Source organism: Lobosporangium transversale (genome assembly GCF_002105155.1).
Source record: "Lobosporangium transversale strain NRRL 3116 chromosome Unknown BCR41scaffold_15, whole genome shotgun sequence".
NCBI lineage: Eukaryota > Fungi > Mortierellomycota > Mortierellomycetes > Mortierellales > Mortierellaceae > Lobosporangium > Lobosporangium transversale.
Genome location: NW_019028993.1, coordinates 103,183 through 125,659, shown reverse-complemented (window position 1 = coordinate 125,659; position 22,477 = coordinate 103,183). Strand labels below are relative to the sequence as shown.

General features: G+C 41.7%; 6 protein-coding genes across 6 annotated transcripts; 5 read left to right on the top strand and 1 right to left on the bottom strand.

Moving 5' to 3' along the window:
* The first annotated feature begins 3 nt into the window (after nt 1-3).
* On the top strand, nt 4-2,796 carry BCR41DRAFT_352018 (hypothetical protein). Its single transcript, XM_022023894.1, has 6 exons — nt 4-262; nt 382-867; nt 1,005-1,196; nt 1,354-2,140; nt 2,282-2,418; nt 2,529-2,796. Exons 1-6 carry the CDS (start codon nt 86-88, stop codon nt 2,682-2,684), a joined length of 1,935 nt encoding a protein of 644 aa, XP_021882036.1. The 5' UTR covers nt 4-85; the 3' UTR covers nt 2,685-2,796.
* A 475-nt stretch (nt 2,797-3,271) lies between these two features.
* Nucleotides 3,272-5,664, top strand: BCR41DRAFT_385925 (hypothetical protein). Its single transcript, XM_022027732.1, has 4 exons — nt 3,272-3,763; nt 3,931-4,149; nt 4,337-4,507; nt 4,620-5,664. The coding sequence occupies exons 1-4, from the start codon at nt 3,514-3,516 to the stop codon at nt 5,567-5,569; spliced, it is 1,590 nt and encodes a 529-aa protein (XP_021882035.1). The 5' UTR covers nt 3,272-3,513; the 3' UTR covers nt 5,570-5,664.
* A 59-nt stretch (nt 5,665-5,723) lies between these two features.
* Nucleotides 5,724-6,955, bottom strand: BCR41DRAFT_370053 (hypothetical protein; the record flags this gene model as incomplete). The annotated part of the gene is made up of 5 exons (XM_022026503.1): nt 5,724-5,906; nt 6,016-6,100; nt 6,404-6,597; nt 6,767-6,847; nt 6,953-6,955. The coding sequence occupies 5 exons, from the start codon at nt 6,953-6,955 to the stop codon at nt 5,724-5,726; spliced, it is 546 nt and encodes a 181-aa protein (XP_021882034.1).
* A 166-nt stretch (nt 6,956-7,121) lies between these two features.
* BCR41DRAFT_352016 (hypothetical protein) lies at nt 7,122-11,436 on the top strand. The gene is made up of 4 exons (XM_022023893.1): nt 7,122-7,655; nt 8,351-8,617; nt 8,770-10,114; nt 10,244-11,436. The coding sequence occupies exons 1-4, from the start codon at nt 7,350-7,352 to the stop codon at nt 11,332-11,334; spliced, it is 3,009 nt and encodes a 1,002-aa protein (XP_021882033.1). The 5' UTR covers nt 7,122-7,349; the 3' UTR covers nt 11,335-11,436.
* Nucleotides 11,437-14,238: 2,802 nt separating this feature from the next.
* Nucleotides 14,239-14,496, top strand: BCR41DRAFT_285999 (hypothetical protein; the record flags this gene model as incomplete). The annotated part of the gene is made up of 1 exon (XM_022020278.1): nt 14,239-14,496. A coding segment is annotated over one exon (258 nt), but the record flags the coding sequence as incomplete, so codon positions are not given.
* Nucleotides 14,497-17,546: 3,050 nt separating this feature from the next.
* Nucleotides 17,547-22,422, top strand: BCR41DRAFT_43843 (hypothetical protein). The gene has a single exon (XM_022030845.1). The coding sequence runs from the start codon at nt 17,986-17,988 to the stop codon at nt 22,279-22,281; it is 4,296 nt and encodes a 1,431-aa protein (XP_021882031.1). The 5' UTR covers nt 17,547-17,985; the 3' UTR covers nt 22,282-22,422.
* The last annotated feature ends 55 nt before the right edge of the window (nt 22,423-22,477 follow it).

The window sequence follows — 22,477 nt, the reverse complement described above, 5'->3', positions numbered from 1 at the left end:
TTTTTTTTTTTGCTTCAAATACGAGTTTACTGCTTCCTGCTGATCTTCACTCTCTCTTTTTCTTTTTTCCGCAATTATCCCTATCATGTCAAATAACAGAGACATTCTAATAACTTCACCTCCTTTAGCCGAGCGGCAAAATGGCTCGACCAAATCCATCATCACTGAGCCATACACTCAGCCTACACAATCTGCCACTGAGGCTCTTCCTGAACGCGACCCTCCTCCAGGTCTATCAAAGTGGCAGGGTCCTATTGATGCTGTATGTTCTGTATAGAAAGAAAAAGAAAAAGAAAAAGAGAACTCTTGACTTTGACGGTGCTTGAGCAATGACATTATATTTCAAATCCAATACGTAATCTGATATTTCACTGTCGTTAGACTCAGCCAATAGGGGCACCTGTTCATACAATCCAACCGTCATTGACCCCCACTCCTTCACAGTCGAAGCAGGCGAGAGAACTGAGCGGTGCATATCCTGATGAGCCTGTCAGGCCAGTAGCACCTGCACAGGCGTCGAACAGAACTACTGCTACTGCTCAAACGCTTCAAACAACCCAAACAAGTCAAACAGGCCAAACAGGCCAAACGGCTCTAACAGGCCAAACAGGCCAAGCAGACCAAACAGGCCAAACAGGCCAAGCAGACCAAACAGGCCAAACAGGCCAAACAGGTCAGACAGGTCAAACGATGTCACCCAGTATCAAAAAGGAGGAGATTTCCTTTCAGTTTGATAGACACGTTCAAGAGATTCGACGACGAAGGACGACTGAAAAGCAACTGCCGCCTCCTGATCGCGAGGACTTTACAAGGGTCGAAGCAGAATCAGGAAAGCGTGTCTTTGAAGTGCGTCTCTATATCCTAGCGGTGAGTACAAAACGCAGTTTTTTTTTTTCTTTAAGTCTAGCCCTTGCGCGATCAGACAGCTGAACTAAACATCATGAATGTTATGCTAAACATGTGGTTGTGACACAAACAAAACAAAAAAAAAAAAAAAAAAAAAGTATGCGAGATATTTTATCGAATCCTTGGCGCGAGATGACAAGATTCGCAAGGTCGAGCCAGTCCAATGGTCTAAAATGAGAACTTTATTGAGTCGACTGTATGATGTTACCAACCCTGTCCAGTCCCTTGGGCTTTATCTCGATCGCGTCATGCACTGGAGAAATCCTACCGAGACATTCGCATGGTTTATCGTAAGAATATTATTAGAGCATCATAATGAAATAAGTTTTCCCTTTTTTTTTTTTTTTTTTTTTTTTTTTTTTTTTTCTCTTTGAAACTTTCTCTTAAAATTACGAAATTCCATCAATGCATTAATTTAATTTTAATTTTTTTCTCCTTTTGTGACAGTCATATTTCACACTTTGGTTTTTCGGGTTATGGTCACAAGGGCTGATCTTGTTGCTCCTACTCAAGCTCCTCAATAACAAGTTCGGGTTCCTTGGCAATATTGATGAACATCTTGATGTTCCAGAACCCGTTGGAGCGGATCTAATCCGTAAGGAACAGACCTCCACTAAAAAAATAAAGATCCGTTCGCAATTAGAAGAGTTGATCAAGTCCAAAGACCTCACCGACTGGGGCTCTCACATGGTCAGCATCTGGGGACCTTACTCCCAAGCACTCTTAGAAGAGAACCTCTGCTATCTAGAGCGAGTCAAAAACCTGTTCCAGTGGGAAAGGCCTGCGCAAACATGGCGCGCCGTTGGTGGAATGATAGGAGCGATCTTTGTCGTTACATTCTTCCCATTCCTGATTATGCCATCCATTGGTCTGTTTCTTGGGATCGAGTTTTTTATCCTGTTGCCCCTCCAAGATGCTTACCCCCGACTCGCTCACGTGTTTTCGCCTGTGGAATGGCTCCTCTGGGGCGTGCCCACAAACGCAGAGCTTGTTGTTGAGCTGATGTCGCAGGGGAGGGAGACCGAGATCGGTCGAGTGTCTAATGAGGTCATTACTGGTGAGGGTGCAAACGCCGATGGACTTTTGAATGACGGACAGAGCGCAAAGGGCTCTTTATTGCGTGAGGGAGGTCGTACACCAGCATCCGCGGCCATGCATGATTACCGGAATAAGATGCAAGGTGAAACTTCGTCAATAGATTCAGGTCCTTATGACACTGCAGATGGTCGAACTGGTAATTTTTTTTTTTCGTTTTCACCATATTCCACAACGACAAAAAAATTTTTTTTTTTTCTTTTTTATTCGTTAGTGACGCTGCTTCTTATTGAATGATGTCTTGTATATATGTGTGTGTTTTTTTTAACACTTTGTATAGAATTCCACTGTTTACTACGAGGCAAGCCAGGAAGACTTATGATCGCTGAAGATGCACTACGCTTCCGAACTGCAAAATTACTTGGAAAGGATGTTGAAGTGGAGCTCCCCTGGGAAGAGATTGATAAAATCAAAAAGGTAATTAAAAAAAAAAAAAAAAATAAAAATAAAAAATAATGGAACGCGTAGTGTTCAAATTCTTACAATGGTTTCTTCTTCTTCTTCTTTATATTGTAATCTAAATCTAGGCTAAAACCATGAAAGTCGGACCTTTGTCAATGCCTGGTATTGAAGTGACAGACATGGGTGGGCACGTGACTGTGTTCCAAAACGTCGTTCACCGCGATGATGCTTTCCGCAAGCTTGTTGTCACTTCGGGCAAGAAGTGGAGCCACGTTTCGTAGAGAGAGATTTTCTTATGTTGATTTGAAATAGGATACTGTTACATGGAGTTTGTACTAAAAAATAAATAAATAAATAAATAAATAAATAAAAATGAAGTAAATTTAAGCGGAGGGAACAAGATCAGGGTCATTATCTCTGACAGGGAATGAATGCACGCCGGAAATATTCTTAGCAAGCATTTCATGACGCCCAACTTTGTTCGTACAATGCAATGCCCTTTCTCTGTTGGGACAAGTGTCCCACAAGTATTATATATTTATATGTAAATACATTTATATACACCTTTATATTTGCGATAATGTTATATATAGTGCATGACATGTTGGACTTTTTGTCCTCTATTCCCCTGGATATGAGTGAACATTCCAGTTATCAGTGTAACAACTGGACTTGTCCACTCCATCCTCATTTGGCATTCACTCATTTGTACATGCATAATATATTGTTCTTACGCTAAAGATCATGCATGCTTTGCAAGTTCTGTCAGCCCAAACACAATTATCGCCGGTTTTGGATCATGGATGTGTGAATGATGAATGGATAAATGCGCGTGCACATTTTTTGTTTCTTTTGTCATCAATCATCCCTTTTCTTTGTTGTTGTCCTCCTTTACTCCTTCCTTCTTTTTCTCCTCTTCTCCTCTTCTCCTCTTCTTCTCCTTCCTCTTCTCCTCTTCTTCTCCTTCCTCTTCTCCTCTCTTCTCTCATCTTTTACTTTACTTTCTCGATCAACTCTTGTATCTTCCAAGTGTCAATTAGTAATCATTAAACTCCTCCTCAGTCTACTCTAAAAAAGAAAAAAAAAGTATTGTTCTTTTTCTTCATCAGGATGCATTCCTCTCCATCCTCTCCCCCACCGCAGTCGCGTCTTGAAGAGATAAAGGCCGAACTCCAGGGTGATAGCCGCGTCAAAGTTGCAGGCGTGGATCTCGATGGTATTTTGCGTGGCAAGATCATGGCCAAGTCCAAGTTCCTGTCTGTCCTCGAGTCTGGCTTCGGATTTTGTTCTGTTGTCTTTGGATGGGATATGCATGACAAGACTTATGAGGAAGACCTAAGTATCTCCAATGCCGAGAATGGTAAGTTTCCTTTTTTTTTTTTTTTTTTTTTCTTTCTTTCTTTCTTTCTTTCTTTCTTCTAATAGATATATGACAGGGGAGCTATTTTGCAAAGGATTTCCTAGCTTTTTAATTACAGCTTTTTAACTTTCTTTCTTTTTTTTTTTTTATTCCTTCCATAACTTTAGGTTACCGAGATATTATTGCAATTCCGGATCTGTCAACGTTTAGACGTATTCCTTGGGAAGATAACATTCCATTCTTCTTGTTATCGTTCCTGGATCCTAAAACGAGGGAACCTCTGACGGTTTGTCCACGCGGGCTTTTGAAACGAGTGACGGATGAGCTTGCAAGTCTAGGATGGGAGGCGATGTGTGGGGCCGAGTTTGAGTTCTTTAACTTCAAAGGTAATAAAGGGATTTTTTTTTTTTTTTTTTGTATTGTATTATTTGTTACCCCATGATGACTTTGGAATGTAGCAGAAGGATGTTTGGGGGGAAGAAGAGGGGGTCAAAGCAATTTAGTATGTTCAGCACATTAACATTTCTACATTTCTACTACGCATACTTTTTTATTTTTTATTTTATTTTTTAGAAACACCTGATTCATTGGAAGCTAAAGGACATACAGGTCCTCAAGCACTTACACCCGGCATGTTTGGATACTCACTCCTCCGTCCTGCACTTCATCAAGACTATTTTTATGATATCTTTGATCGGTGTTCTGACTTTGGTATCAACATTGAGAGTTTCCATACCGAGACAGGTAACTATTATAATTATAATAATAACATGTACTAAATTGTAATTGTGCCAATGATACAATTAGTTGCCTTGTTATTTACAAAGTTGTATAAACATTTATATTTTTTTCCTAGGGCCTGGAGTGTACGAGGCTGCGCTAAGTTACGACACTGCAACCAATATGGCAGATATGGCCAGTCTCTTCAAGCTTTCAGTCAAACAACTGGGATTGAAGAGAGGGATTATGCCTACGTTCATGGCCAAGCCCTATTCAGATCAACCTGGATGTTCAGGACACATCCACTTTTCAATTCGAGATATCAAAACCAAAACAAATCTCTTTGCTGCATCCTTAGCCTCTGGCTCTGGTGGAGGAGAAGGAGGAGTTGCTCAGCCACAGCAACTTCACAGCCCAAAGTCAGATGGGGAAGATAGTAGCAATAAGAATAGTAGTGCAGCAGCAGAAGTAATGCAGAAGAGTTTGGATCGACCTGAATGGGAGACCTCTGTTGAGGGTGTGGATCAAATGAGTGAGCTGATGAAACATTTTATGGCCGGTCTGCTCACAGCACTACCCAGTATCATGTGTATCCTTGCACCCAACATCAACTCTTATAAACGATTGGTCGAGAATTACTGGGCCCCCGTCACGGTCTCTTGGGGAATCGAGTCTCGCGTCTCTGCCATTCGTGTGATTGGACCACCTCAATGTGAGCCAAAGGGTACACGTCTGGAGATGCGTGTAGGAGGTGCAGACATTAATCCACATCTGGCTATTGCGGCCTGTATTGCAGCTGGACTCTACGGGATCAAGAAAAAATTGGCCATACCTGTTGCACCCACAACGGCACAATCAGAGGCTGCGATGACATCAGGCCAAAGAGTTGAAATCAAGCCAGCAGAGAGGCTACCGAAATCATTGCAAGAGTCTGCATTAAAGATGTTGGAGAAAGGATCGATTGCAAGAGAGATCCTTGGAGATGCTTTTGTAGATCATTATGGCGCCACAAGGTTGAATGAGTATCGATTGTGGGAGACAGCTGTGACCACATGGGAGACAAAGCGATACTTTGAGCTTGTGTAGAAAAGTAGAGAGATATATATTATTACAAAGTGGGGAAATATTACTTACTACCTTAACTACCAAACTACTATGACTAAGTTCTTCTTCTATTGATGCAAAAAAAAAAAAAAAAACAAGCCAAAGCTTTTTTAAACTTTTTTTTTTTTTTTTTTTTTTAACGGTAGCGGACCTGAGGACCCTTCTCTGCACGTTTCTCCATCTTTTCACGTCTCTTTGACTTTGTGCCCTCTGTGCTTCCAGAGGCTTCAGCAGCACCGCTAGGAACGCCCATTCCGCTGCGAGCCAACATTGGCTTTACTGCCAACTGCCAAGCTTTCCATCCAGCATATGCGGGGATCTATAGCAGATGAAAAGGATAAAAAAAAAAAAAAAAAAAAAAAAAAGAGAATGAGAATGATGTCGATCGACAAGTAAGGTATATGGACGAGTTAGACAAAGACACTTACAGATAGATAGAACCACCACATTTTGGACCAGAAGGCAGATGTAACATGGACGAACCAGGTCACATAGATGATATCAAATGCATATCTAACATTAAAAAAAAAAAAAAGTTAGTCTAATGGTGTCTTGAAATATATGCAAGTCGCTATCACTACCAAGGAAAGGTGCCTATGCATGTTGAGCATAGGATATAAAGCAGGTGTAATATCAAGCTCATTCATGAAATAAGAGCATTTTGCGTGGGGAGAACGGTGTTTTTTTGGTCATATAAAATGACAAATGCAGAATAAATTAAAATTCGCCAAGTTTCCATGTCAATCTTAATCGTTGGGAACGAACTGAATTTTAATTGGCTGATCTGAGCGAGAGCGAAAAACAAAAAAGACTTACTGAACAAGACCTTCCTGTGAAAGATCCTGACCGGCATCTGCCAATTCACCCCTGGAGTTGTAACGGGGTCGACCCATGGCATTAATTTGAGTGTAGAGAAAGATGCTTAGCCCTGCAGTTGCAATGTATCCAAAGCCAAGTTTGAGACCAAATGTACTCCAGTTATAGATGATCCTGTAAAAGATGTAGAACGCCTAAGTGCAGACATTTGTATAAAAAAGGAAAAAAAAAAAAGAAAAATACTCAGTATGTAAAAATATACATAGGTAAAATAAAACAAAATAAAAATGCAATGTAGGAGTAAGACTAAGGAGGCTTCTATTGTTAAGAAAAGGGAGGAAAGGGGGCGAAAGCTTTACTTACATTGACCCAGATGAATCCCTTGCGAAGGGAGAGTAATGCTTTTGCATTCTCATGTGCAATCTTTTTCTGTGATGAATTGGCCTAGATGTCAATATGGATAGACAGAATACGCTCCTGTTGTAAGTAAGCTTGTCAGCAGTTGAGGGTATAGAAAGGCAATAGTGCGATTGTAGGTGGAAGTCATACCATTATAAAGAAATGAGGAGAATAAAGGCGTGAGTTGTGGATGGAAGAAGCGTAAGAAAGACATAAAGTGACTATTTGTGGGAAATGAAAAATCGACGTCATTTGTCTTTTTTTTTTTTTTTTTTTTTTTTTTTTTTTCTTCTTTTTTTATAAAAAACAATTTAGCTTCTGTGGGCCATCCATCTCTTCTTCTCTACCCCCTTTTTGCATTCTCCTCTGATCATCATCTCTCTTCACTCTCATTATAGCGATCAGCCTTTAATAATATTGTCATCTTTTATTTTTTGTTCTATCCTACAGCTGTGCACAGTTGCATTTGTCTGGTTGTCTGGTTGTCTGTTTAATTATCTGCTTATCTGCTGTTTGTTTATTTTGTTTATTTTTCATTTTTGGTTCAATGGATTTGCCTGTTCTCAATGAGACCAAATCTCCAGCATCGGGCTCCAATCAGCCTTCACGGGCGAGTTCTGTAGAGGGTAGTTTGACTCCACAGCAGCATAATGTCAATGGAGGTGAAAGCACCTTGTCCACTACAGATCCTAATAAGAAGCCAGAACTGACGGATGGACTGGAACAGGCTATTGCTGAAGATCCTTATGACGCAGATGCTTGGTTGACACTGTTGAATGAAGCCGAGAGAGAAGGTGAAGTTAAGAGGGTGAGGGATGTATATGAAAGGTTTCTCAAGGTTTATCCGACTTCGGTAAGTCTGTCAGCCTTTTCTTTTTCATTTTCATTTTGGTCTCAAGATGCTCTCTATCTCAGGATTGGATATTGTTCAATAAGACAGGAAAAAGTGAAGCATTCGAGTATGATTTCTCCGCAATTGGTCAGCCGACTCTATTGCTAGGAATCGCCCTTTGAGCTGTCAAAGAAGAAGAAGAAGAAGAAAAAAAAAAAAAAAAAAAAAAAAGAAAAAAAGAAAAAAAGAAAAAGAAAAGATCCAGTTGACAGCTCGCAACATAATAATGATAATGATAATAAAAAAAAAAAATATCAGCAAGAATAGCTTCACTATGCCTTGAAACATTGAGTATTGCAATGTTATGGATCGTATCAACTTGTCTATCGATTGTTTTATTTATGATTACAACTCGATCCGCCGCAATGGGCTATGATGAAAACAGATCATGCTTAGTAACCAACTTGATATTTCTATTTTTTTTTTTTTTTTTTTTTTTTTCTCTTTCTCTTTTTCTTTTTCTATTTCATTTCTGCAACATCTGTCATTTTCATTCATTATCTTTCATGTTTATTTACCGGCCTTGAACTCAATAAATATACAAAAAAAAAAAATATACTCGACATGATTGTTATCCTGCGCATTGCCTGGGATTATTGTGTCTGCTTTTTTCTTTTTTTTTTTTTTTTTTTTTTTTTTTTTGCATGATAAATTAGTCTAGGTATTGGATCCAATATGCCGAGTTTGAGCTCAAGAATCAACATTTTACTGAGGTTGAAAACATCTTTCAACGTTGCCTCAGATCTGTTTTATCTGTGGATCTTTGGAAGTACTATCTGAATTACATTCGTCGTATCAATACTGGCCCTGAATCTAGAGACATCATCACAAAAGCCTATGACTTTGTACTTCAGCATGTGGGTCTTGATCGGGATTCTGGACCTATCTGGGCGGACTATATTTTTTTTCTAAAATCGGGTCTGGTAAGTTTTAACAATAGTATTATGTTGATGTTTTTTTTTTTTTTTTTTTTTTTTTTTTTTTTTGAAAAAGTTGGATCAATCTCTCTTTGATTGTATAGTCCTATCATTTATTGATTGACCATGTTGTATCAATATATTGTTCTTCTTTTTAGGTCCAAAACACATGGGAGGAGCAGCAAAAGATGGATGCTATGCGTCGTGTGTACCAAAAGGCAGTTTGTATCCCACTTAATAACATTGAAAACATCTGGAGAGATTATGACTCATTTGAGAATGGTCTCAATAAATTGACAGCCAAGAAATTTCTTCTGGAGCGTTCTGCAGGTTACATGACAGCGCGCATGATGTGGAAAGAGCTTCGCAAATTGACAGATGGAATCAACAAGAATATGCTTCCTCGACCTGTGAAGTGGACTGAACGTGAGTTACATCAATTGGAACAGTGGAAGCGTTATATTCGATGGGAGAAATCTAATCCACTCAATCTGGAAGACCCAGCCGCGTTGTCAAACCGTGTCATATGGACCTATAAGCAAGCGCTGATGTCCATGCGGTTCTATCCAGAGATTTGGTTTGAGGCAGCAACGTATTTTCAAGAAGTGGGACGTGTTGATGAGGCCGTAGCACTCTTGAAAAATGGTTGTGAAATTCTTCCTACTAGTTTTCTGCTTCATTTCGCTTGTGCAGAACTAGAAGAGAACCGTAAGAATTTTAAGGAAAGCAGGGCAGTTTTTGAGACATTGGTCAAGAACCTAACGGACAAGATCGATGATATGAATAATAAAGTGAATGAGGAAGTCCAGGCGGCCAAATTAGCGTTGCAGGCTGAGCAACAGCTTTTGGATAGTGGACTGACCTCTGGTAAGAAGGTTCGCGATATTGAGGAAGTCGATGGAGAGGTGAGAGAACGTGAACGTGATGAGCTAAAGAAGCGCACCAAGGAGCTTTTACAGTATGAAAAGTTGGCCCGACGGGAGGTGGATGAGATGGTCAAGGGATGTGGACTTGCCTGGATCATGTTTATGCAGTTTGTACGTCGGACAGAAGGGACATCACAATGGAGACAGATCTTCAGCCGTGCACGTCGCTCAAGCGGGTGCCCATATCAGGTATATATTGCTGCAGCTCTGATGGAGTACCATTGCACCAAGGATGCATCGATTGCAGGAAAGGTTTTTGAGCTTGGATACAAGTCATTCAGTGATGAGACCGATTATGTGGATCAATATCTGGAATTCTTAATTCAACTGAACGATGATAGCAATGCAAGAGCACTCTTTGAGCGTGCATTGATCAACATGTCACCTGATACGGCGCGTCCTCTCTGGGAGAAGTTTTCAGAATATGAGAACAAGTATGGTGATCTTGCAGCGATCGCAAAGGTGGAAAAGAGACGCAGGGAGGTGTATCCGGAAGATTCTGTGCTTGATCGGTTTGTGGCTAGATATAGTTTTAATGACCTCAAGGTTATTGAGGAAATGGATATGGGTCTCAGCAGTAAGTTCTCTACTATGTATAAGAAAAAAATGAAAAAAATGAAAAAAATGAAGAAAGCATCTAGAGTGTTCTTTGATTTGACTTTTTTTTTTTTTTTTTTTTTCCTTCTTCGCATTATGAATATTGTAGTCCGTAAGAATATCCATGTACCAGCATTGACGGATTTTTCAAGCGACTTTCCGCCCCCTCCACCCGTTAATCTGGATAAAGCTTATCGAGCTGGGCGCCGACCCTTGATGGAGCCTGTTCATGCTGACTTGTACCCTAGACCAGACTTCGCCATGTGGAATACTTATAGAGTCTATCCTGAAATGATCAAATCATCTGCAACAGCCGCAGCACGTGAAAGGGAAAGGGAGAGGGAGGCCAATGTAAGGCCAGGTGGTATGGATACAGTACCACATGCACATCCCCATGCAGGAGGCGGAGACAGAGATCGGGATGCCCGCGATGCGGAGATGCGGGATGTTCCCGTCCCTGGTGGGCCAGGTTTTGCTCCAAAACCTCTCTTACCACCCCATGCGCCTTCTCCAATCCCACCTCAAGCTATGAATTCGCCATCTCATCAGTCTAATCCTCCAGTGTTGCCGCCGCCGCCGCAGCCACCAATCCAACAACACCCACCTCCGTTATCTGTTCCTGGATGGACTGCGGGACCCCATGGATTGATTCCTGAGGCTGTGGCCTTCTTTTTATCTAATTTACCTTCGGCCTCCAGCTTCAATGGTCCAGTCTTAGCGCCTCATGATATTCTAGAGCTTATTAGGGTGGCACAGATCCCGCCAGGACAGGCCATGATTGTTCCACCGCCAGTACCAGTACCGGGTATGCCACCACAACCTGTTCCAGGGCCAGGCCTCACACCACACAATGATATTCATCGAGATGGAGGAAGGGGTCCGCTACCAGGCCGTGACATGGGCAATACCGGTTACCGTGGGGACCGTGACCGAGACTTTCACAATCGGGATAGGGATAGAGACCAACGAGGTGAGCGCGGCGGTCGTGGAGACCGTGGGAGCTTTAGGTCACGTGGAGGGCCTGGAGGTATGCGAGGAGGGATGAAAAGAAAAGGACGGGATTATGATGACGATCTGGGCGGGGCTGGTGGGGGTAATGTCGGAGGAGATTTCCGTAACAACCACATGCCAGGGGTGAATCGTCCACCAGAATATGATTTATTCAGGTCGAGACAGCAGCGTAAAGCCAACATGGAGTAAATTTCTTCATGCCATTTTTGTTTTGATATTGAACTACTATTAGTTGTTAGCTGTTTCAATGTCTATTCCAATTGGTCTTTTCTTTTTTCTTTTTTTTTTTGTTACATGTAAGCCTATTGGTATCCTCCCAAAATACAAATACAGACTAGTAATGTTGCCTACCACACTCCTTCATTCTCATTTCACGAATTTAAAATAAAATGGTGCTGATATTCGATGGAGAGAGAGAGAGAGCAATTGAGTTTTTTCTATCTTAAAAAGCAATTCAGCCAATGAAGTCACTGGAATCTCCATTGTTAAGTGCTCAGCATTTGGCGCATAGTAGAAAAAAAATTTCTGACAAATGCAGTATGAGGCAGTGCAGCAATGCAAGAGGCAGGAACATCCCTACTCCACATTACTTGCATTTATTCATCTATTAACCCATATGCCTTCTTTATGAAGCTCTGCTATGAAGGCAAAAAAGAGTACAGTAAGTTTTTTTTTTTTTTTTTTTTTTTTTTTTTATTTCTTTACAGTATTATTGTATTCAAGACAAATGTGGGCATGAAGGTGATGAAAGTTTATGTGTGTTTCGGATAAGAGTAGCAATCATCATCACAAATGAAGTGACATGGGATAATCATTACCCTTCTCCTTTTTTTTTCCTTCTTTGCCTTATTACCCGCTCTCATCTTTTCCCATCCTCTTATTCCTAGACTACCTTATTATATGTTTTTTGCTCTTTTTCAGCTGCTGGTATTCCAAGAGCAGAGATGGTGCAATTGAAAGAGCAAGTGAGTTTGAGTGCAAAAATTTTGCGCAGCGTTTATGACTGGATTTCTGAGCAATATGATTCGCCAGTGAGAAATGGATGACCCCAAAAGAGAGATTGTACCCTCCAACTAATAAGAATGTGAACACGCTGAGTTCCAGGCGCCTGTGCGTTCTTTTTTATTATCATTCTTATTCTTTTTTTTTTTTTTTTTTTTTTCTATGCCAAGACCATATCTCCCTAAAGATCTTCTTACCATGGGACACCATAGAAAGAGGGCTGACGGAAGGGTTATTCATTTTTTTTTTTTTTTTTTTTTTTTAATCGCTTGTGCAATAGTCGACAGAGCAATAAAAAAGATATAAAAATGAGCCAGCCACAAAAATTAAAAATTTTTGTATAAAAATGAGCATCATTAGACCAAACCCAATTTTCTCTCTTTTTTCTTTTCTTTTTTTTTTTTCTACTTTCTTCCCCACCCTTCCCTTCCCCTTTCCTCATTTGCTGCAAGCGACAGCCTCGTTATCGCCTCTATTTTATATAGCAACCAAGTTTGGCCGGGTGCGCCACCAGATCGATCTTCTATTTAATCATCCCATTCATTCACATTTATCCATCAGTCCCCCCATCCATTCTTATTATAATCATCAACTTGAGGCATTTTCCTTCCACTTTGTCTTGTCTTGTCCATACACCTCGCCCTCCCCACCATTGTCGCATCGACCTGACCTTGAGCCAGACGTCGTGCGTGTGAGTGAGTGTGTGTGTGTCGTCCTCGACAGTTTCTCTGGTTGTTGTTGACCGAGAACCTTTTCTTTTGTCTACTGTCCAACGCTTGCCTTCCTGCCTTCCCTGCCTTCTTGTCTGGCCCAACCTGTCTCTTCTTCCTATCTGCCGCCTGCTTTGTTCTCAAAGACTTTTTTTTTTTTTTTTTTTTTTTTTTTTTTGCCACCGTTTTTTTTTTTTTTCTCTACTCCACAAAATTACAAAAGATAAAAACAAAAACAAAAACAAAAGAAAAAATACAAACGTATAAAAAAAAAGATAAAAAGAATAATAACGTACGTATTTTCGCATCTTCCCTTTCGATAATTTATATTCCTCTTTGTCAAGTAAAGACAGTTGTTTTAATATCTATTCATTCTATTTCTGTAATCATACCAAATCCTTAATCCTTAATCCCCTCTTCCTTTCTACACGACACAGTTATAATCATGGATACCAACTCATTTTCGAACTCGGGCTTGGAGATCTTTGGCGACTTTGGCCGCAACCCCTTTCTCGTCCCTGCAGTAGATCTTAACGCCACCAACAAAAGCAGCAGCAAAGGTTGTCTCGACAACAGCAAAAGCGAACACACCGCCACAACAAATACACACAAAGACATCTTCAACATCTTCAACAACAATAATGACGACAACAACAACAACAACGACGACGACGACGACCTTGCTTTCCTCGGAGTTAACAACAGCAACTATTGGACAGACACAATTCTTTCAGATGAGCAAGTTGCCGCAGTCGCCGCCGCCGCCGGTCTTGACCTCACTCCTGAGTTGTCACCTTCTATGAGCTTGTATTCACCCGCTGTGGGTTCTGTGAACTCCCCCTATGGGTTTGATGGCCTTGGATTTGATGACTTTAGTCCTAGTCCCTCCATGAGCTTAGCTTCTCCCTTTGAAGAGTCATTTAATGGAATTGATCAACTGAACGGTTCTCTCGAGTTTGATTTTGACTTCCGTGCCAACATTCCAGATATGAACATGGTTGACTTTCAGCTCTTCCCCGATAGCAACGTCAACTGCGCTGAGCCGACCTCGCTCAAGAAGCCTGTGAATACAGCTTCACCTGACGCTGAATCTATTGTTCCCACTGAATCTCCTTTGGAGCCCAGACTCGACATTGTACCTTCACCACTTGTTGAATCCATCAGTCCCGCCGCCCTCGGATATACCGTTGATTCCTTTTCGACTGCAAAGACCTTTGGCATGGACGTTGTGACGCCTTATCCCCATGTTGCCCCAAGAAAGCCTGTCCAATCACCGACAAAACCAGGTTTCCAACCTAACAAGAGACGCCGCCGCCGTCGTGTCACATCCGAGGATGCTTATCGCGTAGTCCCCGAAGAGCAGAAGGATGATCCCAATGCCAAGGCTCGTTACAAATGCTCAGAATGTGACAAGACTTTTTCTAGACCCTTCAATCTGCGATCTCACCGTGCTACACATCTTGGTGTCAAGCCCTTTCTTTGCACCCAAACTAATGAGAAGGGTGACACCTGTAGCTGGGCCTTTGCTCGCCGTCATGATCTGGAGCGCCACGTGCGCAGCCGCCACTCACAAGGCAATTTATTCCAATGCAAGACCTGTGGACAAAAATGTACCAGAAGCGATGCTCTCAAGCGACATGTCATGAAGAATACCGCCTGCGCTACAGGCGCTGACGACGATCAAGAAATGGAACAAGTGAGCCACCTGTGAATGACTTTTGTTATTGCATGCATTTTTTTTTTTTTTGCTCCCCCCATGTTGTTGTTTTCATGTTACGAGAAAGAGGAAGGAGTTGAGTGTGTGCATTACATAAGAGGAGAGTGTGTGCATTTTCTTTTTTTTTTTTTTTTTTTTTTTTTTTGCCCTTCAATTTTGATGTTGCTATGAGGATGGGGAGTGTTGATGATTATCCCAACAAGAGGATTACCTTTTGGGCGGAAAGTACTCCTAGAACAGCATAACAAAAAAAAAAAAAAAAAAAAAAAAGACAACACCAACGTCACTTGTCACTCGAACATCAACAGCAATAGGACTATGCAAGAAAGAAGCACAGGCACTTTATATTTTGGAATATCGATAAATTAATGTCATGAGTTGGAACACCGTCGTTACGAGATCGCATTGCAGGAAGGAAGCTAAGAAGTCAATATTATATTACAAGTTCGATAGATTTTATTTTCTTTCCATCCCAACTACACTTTTTATTTTTTCAAAGGATGATTGAAGTGGGTGGGGGGGTTACCGGAATGGGACCATTCTCTCTTCTCTTTTTCATTCTTCTCCTTTTATTTTCAATTTGTTTTTTCTTTTATTGAATGTCAAATACAGTGATTGTTCTTGAGTTGCTGAACAGTGTTGTTATGTGTTCTCCTAGTGCCTAGCGTGCCGTAAGGCTAACGTAGCCTAAGCCAATCGCAGACAATACGAACACGGAGCACAAACAGTGACTGGGCAACACTCCACTTTCCACCTTTATTTTTATTTTATTTTTTTTATTTTTTTATTTTTCTTTCCTGAAGACACACCTCTTTGCTTTTTTTTTATTATTTCAAATGATTTAATTCCTTCATATCAGTTGTCAATTGTCGAACTACTCGAGTTTCTCAGAGCACTCAAGAGCCTTTCAAAAAAAAAAAAAAAGACGATGTCAGGATACGTCCGAGTGCGACAATGATTTCTTTTTTATTTCATAGTGTAGATAGTTTTTCGATATTTGTGCCTGATTCATTTAAGGCATTTATTTATCCATATACCTTTTAAAAAAAAAAAAGCAGAAAAAAATAATAAAATTAATTTTGTCAAAAGGATTTTTATTTTTTTATTTCTTTTTGCGTTTCTGTTGGTTACCAAGTGGCAAAGTGGCATGTCAGTCATGCTCATTAGACTTTGATGGATAAAGACAAAACACTTTGATTCTCCATGGCACGCCATCAAAAAAAACTATCCATTTCAAAGATCCGAGCATTTTACAGACAATGATTGGAACTTGGTAGTGGCATTGGAAATTCCGGCAGGATCAATGTTGGTATCGTGTACTATGCTCTCTGCATGGGAGCAACAACAATAAAGACAGGAGAAAGAAGGATTCGGCTAGCAAGGTTGTATACAACAGTTACAATAGGGAGCTTGAGACCAAGAGGATATTAGAGATAAAAGAAATAGAAGAGGTTGAAGATCCGGAAGGGAGATACAGTAGTAGAGCTATCGAATGATTGACCATTAAAAGAAGCAAGACTTGAGAGCTATGTTGATGGCGTCGGAGTTGTGGACGGAGGAAATTGTTGATAAATTGAATTGTGGAGAAGACCCGTCAATCTGGTAAAAGAAGACATTTGGGATTAGTGGAAAATGCAGGACTGCATAGTGTTGGGATAGCTCATGTAAAATACAATGTCTGGGGTCGGGATCCTTTTTCCCTTCCTTCCTTTCTTTAGAGAGTCAGAGATATACATAGAGAGATAGAGAGAGAGAGAGAGATAAAGAGAGAGAGAGGGAGAATAAAGACAGGTGATTCCAGAACGGTATCACGCATCTTTGTTCCCCCTTGCAGTGCATGTACTGTGATAAAAGCACATGTACTCCAGCAGGAGAGAGTACTGTACAGATCACCAGTCCGGCAGTGTGAAAGTATATTGTGAGATTAGAACAAGACAACGGGACATTGCCTTTAATGCTCTAATGTCCATGTACCCTTTTGATTACTGTCTCTTCCAACAATCCGTGGCAAGAGACAGTCCTTCCTTTGTCTCTCCCCCCTTTTTTTTTCTAATGGAAAATGTAATTACCATCAAGGCCTTTCTTTCTTCTTTTCTTTATTTCCCACAGACTCTTTTTTCACCCTTTACCCTCACTCAACTCACTTTACACCTTTTCCTTTTCTTTTCTTTTCTTCCCTAAAGCTCTATTTCGCCTCACCTCTTATCTCTTCTATTTACTTCATGCTACCTTGATCTTCTCTCCCCCATTTCTTGGCTTCTTTTTTGGCTCTGCTCTACGCATCCTTATAAAAAAAAAGCTTTCTTTTCACTTTTCACTCTTTTCTGTCTTCCATCCTTCAGTCTCACGTCTCACTCGATATATTGACTGACTAGCTGACTGATAAAATCAAAGCTTGACCTCACTTCCTCACACCAACTCTCTTCTCCCCGTTACTATCACTGCCAGCAATCATCTTAGGTAAATGCCTCAAGTTCTCACCACCACATTACAGGGAATACGATTCATTGCCTCCTTTATTCTTACGACATTTTTTCTTTTTCTCGTAAAAGAAAAAAAAAAAAAAAAAAAAAAGAGCCTAACTTCGCCCTGTTCGCAGTCCTCATTTGCAGTCACCATCCATGCATCATCCCCGCGTCTATCATGAAGGGAAAAAAAAAAAAAAAAAAAAAAAAAAAAAAAGATCAGTGCTCTGTCCTATCGATGCACTAGCTAAACAGACCACAACTGACAATGAAATTGCTATTTGTGTCTTTTCTGGTTTGGGTGTTGTATTTTTTTCTTCTTTTCTTTCTTCAGTCACTTAAAATGAATCCTCACTTGGAGAGTCATAAAGTCATATCTCATAGTTACGAGTGCAAATACAAATGAAAAAAAAAAAAAAAAAAAAAAAGGGCTTGTGCTTCTGAAGAAAAAAGTTTGGACATCTGACTTTTTTAATTTTCTTGGGATGCGTTTTAAGCTCCAAGAGACTCGTTGTTGCTTTGATTGGTTTAGTGTTCATGTGGAATTGTATGATTGCATGGATGGGTTATCAGTCCCAATCCGTTGTGTGTTGCATGAATGTATACATTCGTTTGTACACGTTAAGAGTCGTGTACCCGAGAGGATAAAACAAAGACAATGGCTGTGGCTACGAGGTTATGAGCAAGTTGGGCTATGGAAGCTGGCGATGAGATGATTTGAGGATACCATGGCGTCTTCTTATTTGCTTAAACTCAACAGTAACAACGTCAACTTGACATCCTTGCACACCTCATTCATTATATCATTGATACCCTTCCCTCCTTCCTTTGTTTCGAAAGACTGATCAGTGAATGCTGAACTAGACGCGCGGATCGAGTATGGTCTTTGCTTATTCTCGTCGTCCTTCTCCGTGACTACGCTTCTTTCACTCCATGTAATATCACAATGACTACTTGGTCTTCAGTCTTCAGCCAGCTTAATATTCAAACAATCAACAGCAATACTCCTTCCTTTATGCCCTACAGTTCCCAGCTCAAAGAGGTAGCAAGTAAATACTCATTCATCCTCTCCTTAATCTGTTCGCTGGCTTTGGACACTTTCCGTGCATTTCTAGGAATAAAAAGAAGGAAAAAAAAGTGCAGGTCGCTTTGCATCATGACAGCCTCGTCAGTCTTTGGCTATTATCAGCATGGTCATAACAATCATCAGCTCCTACCCATGGATATGATGATCCAGATCTTTATGCACCTCAGCCAACAGCCACAGGACCTGCTAAATTGTGCTCTCACCACGCGTCAATGGTCACGACCTGCTCTTCAAGAGCTCTATCGCCACCCATGGTCCTATCTCTTTAGCTATCAATTTGATACTGAAGGTCGTGTCATGGATAAGCTTGGCTCTATACTCTTGCTCAGAACACTCTTCCATGCATGTTTGGACCCTTCAAGGACGACTTTTCCCTACCCTAGTTTCGCAAGGAGCGTCAATCTCAAGTGGGTTCATGATACGTTTGACCTGCGTGAGGTGGATATCCAGGCTTTGACGGGCTTTCGATGGACCAGGAATGAAGCACCAAAAGACTTTTTGATCCGCTGTTTGCTTGCCAATCGGCCTTATCTGAGTGACTTTGTCCATTGCCATGCACCTGGATTGCCCCGTTGCCTATTCGCACATATGACCACCGTTATAAACAACTTTGTTGAAGAGGACACGGGCGATGGTGCTAACGCGACCACTGTGCTGACAGCAGATAACACAGCTGTGGAAGGATCTATTACAGATACAGAGCCAGCCAATACAATTAATACCGCCAACACAGCTAGTACAGACAGTGATGATTGGGCTAACATGATGCAACAAGCTACAGATGATGAGTATATGGTTGGGTTGAACGTGAGCTTGTTAGCCACACCACCACTTCTTCCAGTCCAGCCAATCGCCACAGCTATGCCTCTCGTCCACTCTGTAACGGACAGCATATCCACTACAGAGTCCTCACCCTTATCATTGGATGGTAATGACCATACGGTACAGAGTACTGTAATACATTCAAACAATCCTATGCAGATGAGCGAACTCGCTCCATCATATACACCTCCATCGCCTATCACTCTTGTTTCTACTGTTAGCTTGTCCACATCAAGCTCCTCAAGTGCACAAGCGGCCGTTATTGACGAGGTTAATGAAGCCACAGCATCGGCAGTTGGTGAGAACACTCAAATGACAGCGGCTGTTGAGCATGTTGATGAGACAATAGGAGTTCTTGATGTTGCTACGTCACATTTATTTCAGACTATCCCAATAGTAACATCGCCCTCATTGTCAGCATTCACAACCACAACCGTGGCACAGCCAATGTACAATTTCCAGCAACCGTACATGTCGGAATTTACTCATCTACATCCTCGAGCCACATCCGCCTCATCTTCAGCACTCTCTTCCTCGCGGCCTATCCTTGCTGCCTGGCCGCTGACTATGGAACAAACACATAGTCTAGTATATCTGGATCTGCGTTATGCAATTGTCTCAGACTCTTTGATTATCTCCTTATCTATGAACTGCCGCAAGATCGAGTTCCTAAAAGTCGCAACACATTGGCAGCACTATCCCCACTCCTACTCAGTAACAGATCAAGCACTGGCCTTACTTGTAGCTGCTCAACAGGAGCTGAGGTTGGTGCATGTGGAGAACCATCGGGAGATTAGTCAAGGACATGAACTGGTCAGGACCATCAATGTGTTAGCATCCACTCATGGACCAACTTTAGAAACACTGGTCCTCAAGTCGCATGATTTCCAAAACTGCGACCTAGCCTCTCTGGGCAAGGCTTGTACAAAGCTCAAAAAGTTTTCAGCCCCAGGAGGCATACACCTCTTCCGTGAGGAGGTGATCAAGCTGATAGAAGGTTGCAAATTGACATTGGAGCACTTGGACTTTTCCAATTCGGATATCGAAACAGACTCTTTAATGAGCATCATGAAGGGCATGTCCACGCCTGCAGCAGCCAAGGGCGTCCTTAAAGCTTTGATCTTGTTAGGAATGGAGGATACTCTAAACCAGGAGACATGCCTGGCCATTGGAGAGCATGGCTCGGGCCTCAATTGCTTCCGCCTAGACATTCTAGAATCAGAGGCCAAGGATGTGAGTATGATGTTGAGTCGTCCTTGCGCTTCAAATTTGCGTGTGCTCACCCTTGGCTGTCATGATGTGCATGGCGATCTAGCCAACGATATTCTCGAGCAGATTGCTCTCAACTGTCAGAACGTCGAGCTCTTGGACATCAATCATTGGCAGTTTTCAGAAAAAGCATTGGAAAATGTCTTGCGTGAGTGCGGCATGTTGCGGTACCTTAATGTTAGTTACACAGACATTGGAGAAAGTACAGCGGATATCATTTGCAAATGCTTGGGCGAAGTCAAGAGAGAGTCTATCGTTTCCACGGCCCCACTTCCAGAGGACACACTTTCAGCTCAAGTGCCCTCAAATATGCTTTCTCCAACCCAACTACAGACCCCGGCTGCGACCTATTCAAGTACTGCATCGATCACGGAATTGACACCTGAGCAAGTTGGAGATTTGGCTGAGAGTAAAGATGAACTAACCTCAATTGAGCAGGAAATGATGGAAAGTACAGCCGATAGCCCAGATGAGGAAAGGCCCGATTTATCCAGAAAACGTGGCATGGAAATGCGGCTGAAGGATGAAAGTGAAGAAGATGATGGTGAATATATGGACACCAATATGGATAGTGATCAACAAGATGTTATGCCCGCTTATTCTACAAATGGTGGATACACGAAGAAACAGTCGCAGCATGGTCTTGTCCACTATCATACCGGCGCTATGGCTCTAAGGACGATTATGAACCTTGATCTTGATGAAGTGATTGAAACAGATCTTTCGATGAATATTGACGAAGATACTAGTATGGATCTTGACATGCGTCTAGATTTACAAAGATATCATCGCAATATTACCTTCAAATCCTTTGACCGTGACGATGAGATTGATAGCGAGCAGTTAGAGCATAATGCTGAAGACAAAGAAAGGGAATGTGGCGAAACAATGATGACGGATACAGGCCATGGGGAAGACACTGATGAACAGAGAATCTTGTCCAAAGAAGCCAAGGGCAAGGGCGTTTATATTGATAAGGGCAGTGAGAGCCCTCACCACGGAGCAGCTGTGTTCGCGTCTATTGTGCCTTTATATTCATCTTACGGCCCAACTTCGTTAACAGCGTCGTCAGCACCATCGTCAGGATCATCGTCATCGTCAGGATCGTCGTTATCGTCATCGTCATCATCATCATCGGCGTCATCATCAGCATCATCGTCATCGTCAGCGTCATTGTCATCGTCAGCGTCACCATCTTATTCTGAAAATGCAGCCAAAGCCCAACAAAATGGCCAAGTTTTACTAACGACAGCCGAGGCTGGAAACCAGCGGCCATTCCTATGCATTCCTTTACTACCGGCTCTGCCTATCCCATCGAAACAAGCCGAAAGTCAGGGAGTCTGTTCATTGGCTGTGCCTACGAGTTCATCTATCCAACAGGCTTGTGGCTCAACATCCACCGAGCTAAACGCAAGTAATAGAGCCGAAATGGTGTCGAATGAGATCATTCGTCAAGACAGTATGGCAGCCGACAACTGCAAGACCGAATCAGCCACCACCATGACAACAGCCTGCACAGAAGCCCCATCATCCATATCGTCATCAAAGGAAACAGAAGAAATGCCTATGTCCACCCCACAATCTGAAGTAGTATCTGAATCGGATGAAAAGGACGACTCTTCGTTTGTGTGGACAAGGGACTCTCGCCTAGAACAGGTGAATGTGGAATACTGTTCATTACTGTCGGTTTCAACGATGAGCAAAATTAAAGCGCTATCGATCGAGCGACAAGCAAACTTTGTACAGCGTGGACGGAAAAAGACCCGTATCTGGGTTGAAAATGAACACGATATGATGATGACTCGTCTGGCAATGGAGCGCGGCCCAGAGCTGCCAGCTGCAAGGCAGAGGGCTAATACGATTGTCGAACCATCAGGAGCTTGTGCTGCTGCTCCAAATTCAGGTTCACAGAGGCTCTCCACCCCCACTACGTTTGGCGTGGAAGGAGAATCGATTGAGCAAAACCAACAGTCGAGCCAACAAAGTCAACAAGTAATTAATACAATGCCTGGCATTGAAGAAGACTCTTTAGTTTCCACAGCTGCCATAGAGGTCATTGCATAAACACTAAAACTTGCAGTAAAGCTTTGGGTAGTATGTTTCTTTACCTTTCCGCCTAGTCATTGCAACCAAAAAGAAATTCCCCTTTGTCTCTGTCAAAGACAATTTGTACTCCATCCCCTTGTATATTTATCCTTTCGCGAGAAATAAAAATAATTAAATAATTTTTTTTTTTTTATTTATTTATTTATTTATTTAT

Excerpts from the sequence above, each read along its gene's own strand:
- BCR41DRAFT_352018 (XM_022023894.1), top strand. The coding sequence starts at position 86 with ATGTCAAATAACAGAGACATTCTAATAACTTCACCTCCTTTAGCCGAG. Across the intron at positions 868-1,004 it reads TGCGTCTCTATATCCTAGCG|TATGCGAGATATTTTATCGA; the intron begins GTGAGTACAAAA and ends AAAAAAAAAAAG. Across the intron at positions 1,197-1,353 it reads AGACATTCGCATGGTTTATC|TCATATTTCACACTTTGGTT; the intron begins GTAAGAATATTA and ends CTTTTGTGACAG.
- BCR41DRAFT_385925 (XM_022027732.1), top strand. The coding sequence starts at position 3,514 with ATGCATTCCTCTCCATCCTCTCCCCCACCGCAGTCGCGTCTTGAAGAG. Across the intron at positions 4,150-4,336 it reads TGAGTTCTTTAACTTCAAAG|AAACACCTGATTCATTGGAA; the intron begins GTAATAAAGGGA and ends TTTATTTTTTAG. Across the intron at positions 4,508-4,619 it reads GAGTTTCCATACCGAGACAG|GGCCTGGAGTGTACGAGGCT; the intron begins GTAACTATTATA and ends TTTTTTTCCTAG.
- BCR41DRAFT_352016 (XM_022023893.1), top strand. The coding sequence starts at position 7,350 with ATGGATTTGCCTGTTCTCAATGAGACCAAATCTCCAGCATCGGGCTCC. Across the intron at positions 8,618-8,769 it reads TTTTTCTAAAATCGGGTCTG|GTCCAAAACACATGGGAGGA; the intron begins GTAAGTTTTAAC and ends TCTTCTTTTTAG. Across the intron at positions 10,115-10,243 it reads AATGGATATGGGTCTCAGCA|TCCGTAAGAATATCCATGTA; the intron begins GTAAGTTCTCTA and ends TGAATATTGTAG.
- BCR41DRAFT_43843 (XM_022030845.1), top strand. The coding sequence starts at position 17,986 with ATGACTACTTGGTCTTCAGTCTTCAGCCAGCTTAATATTCAAACAATC.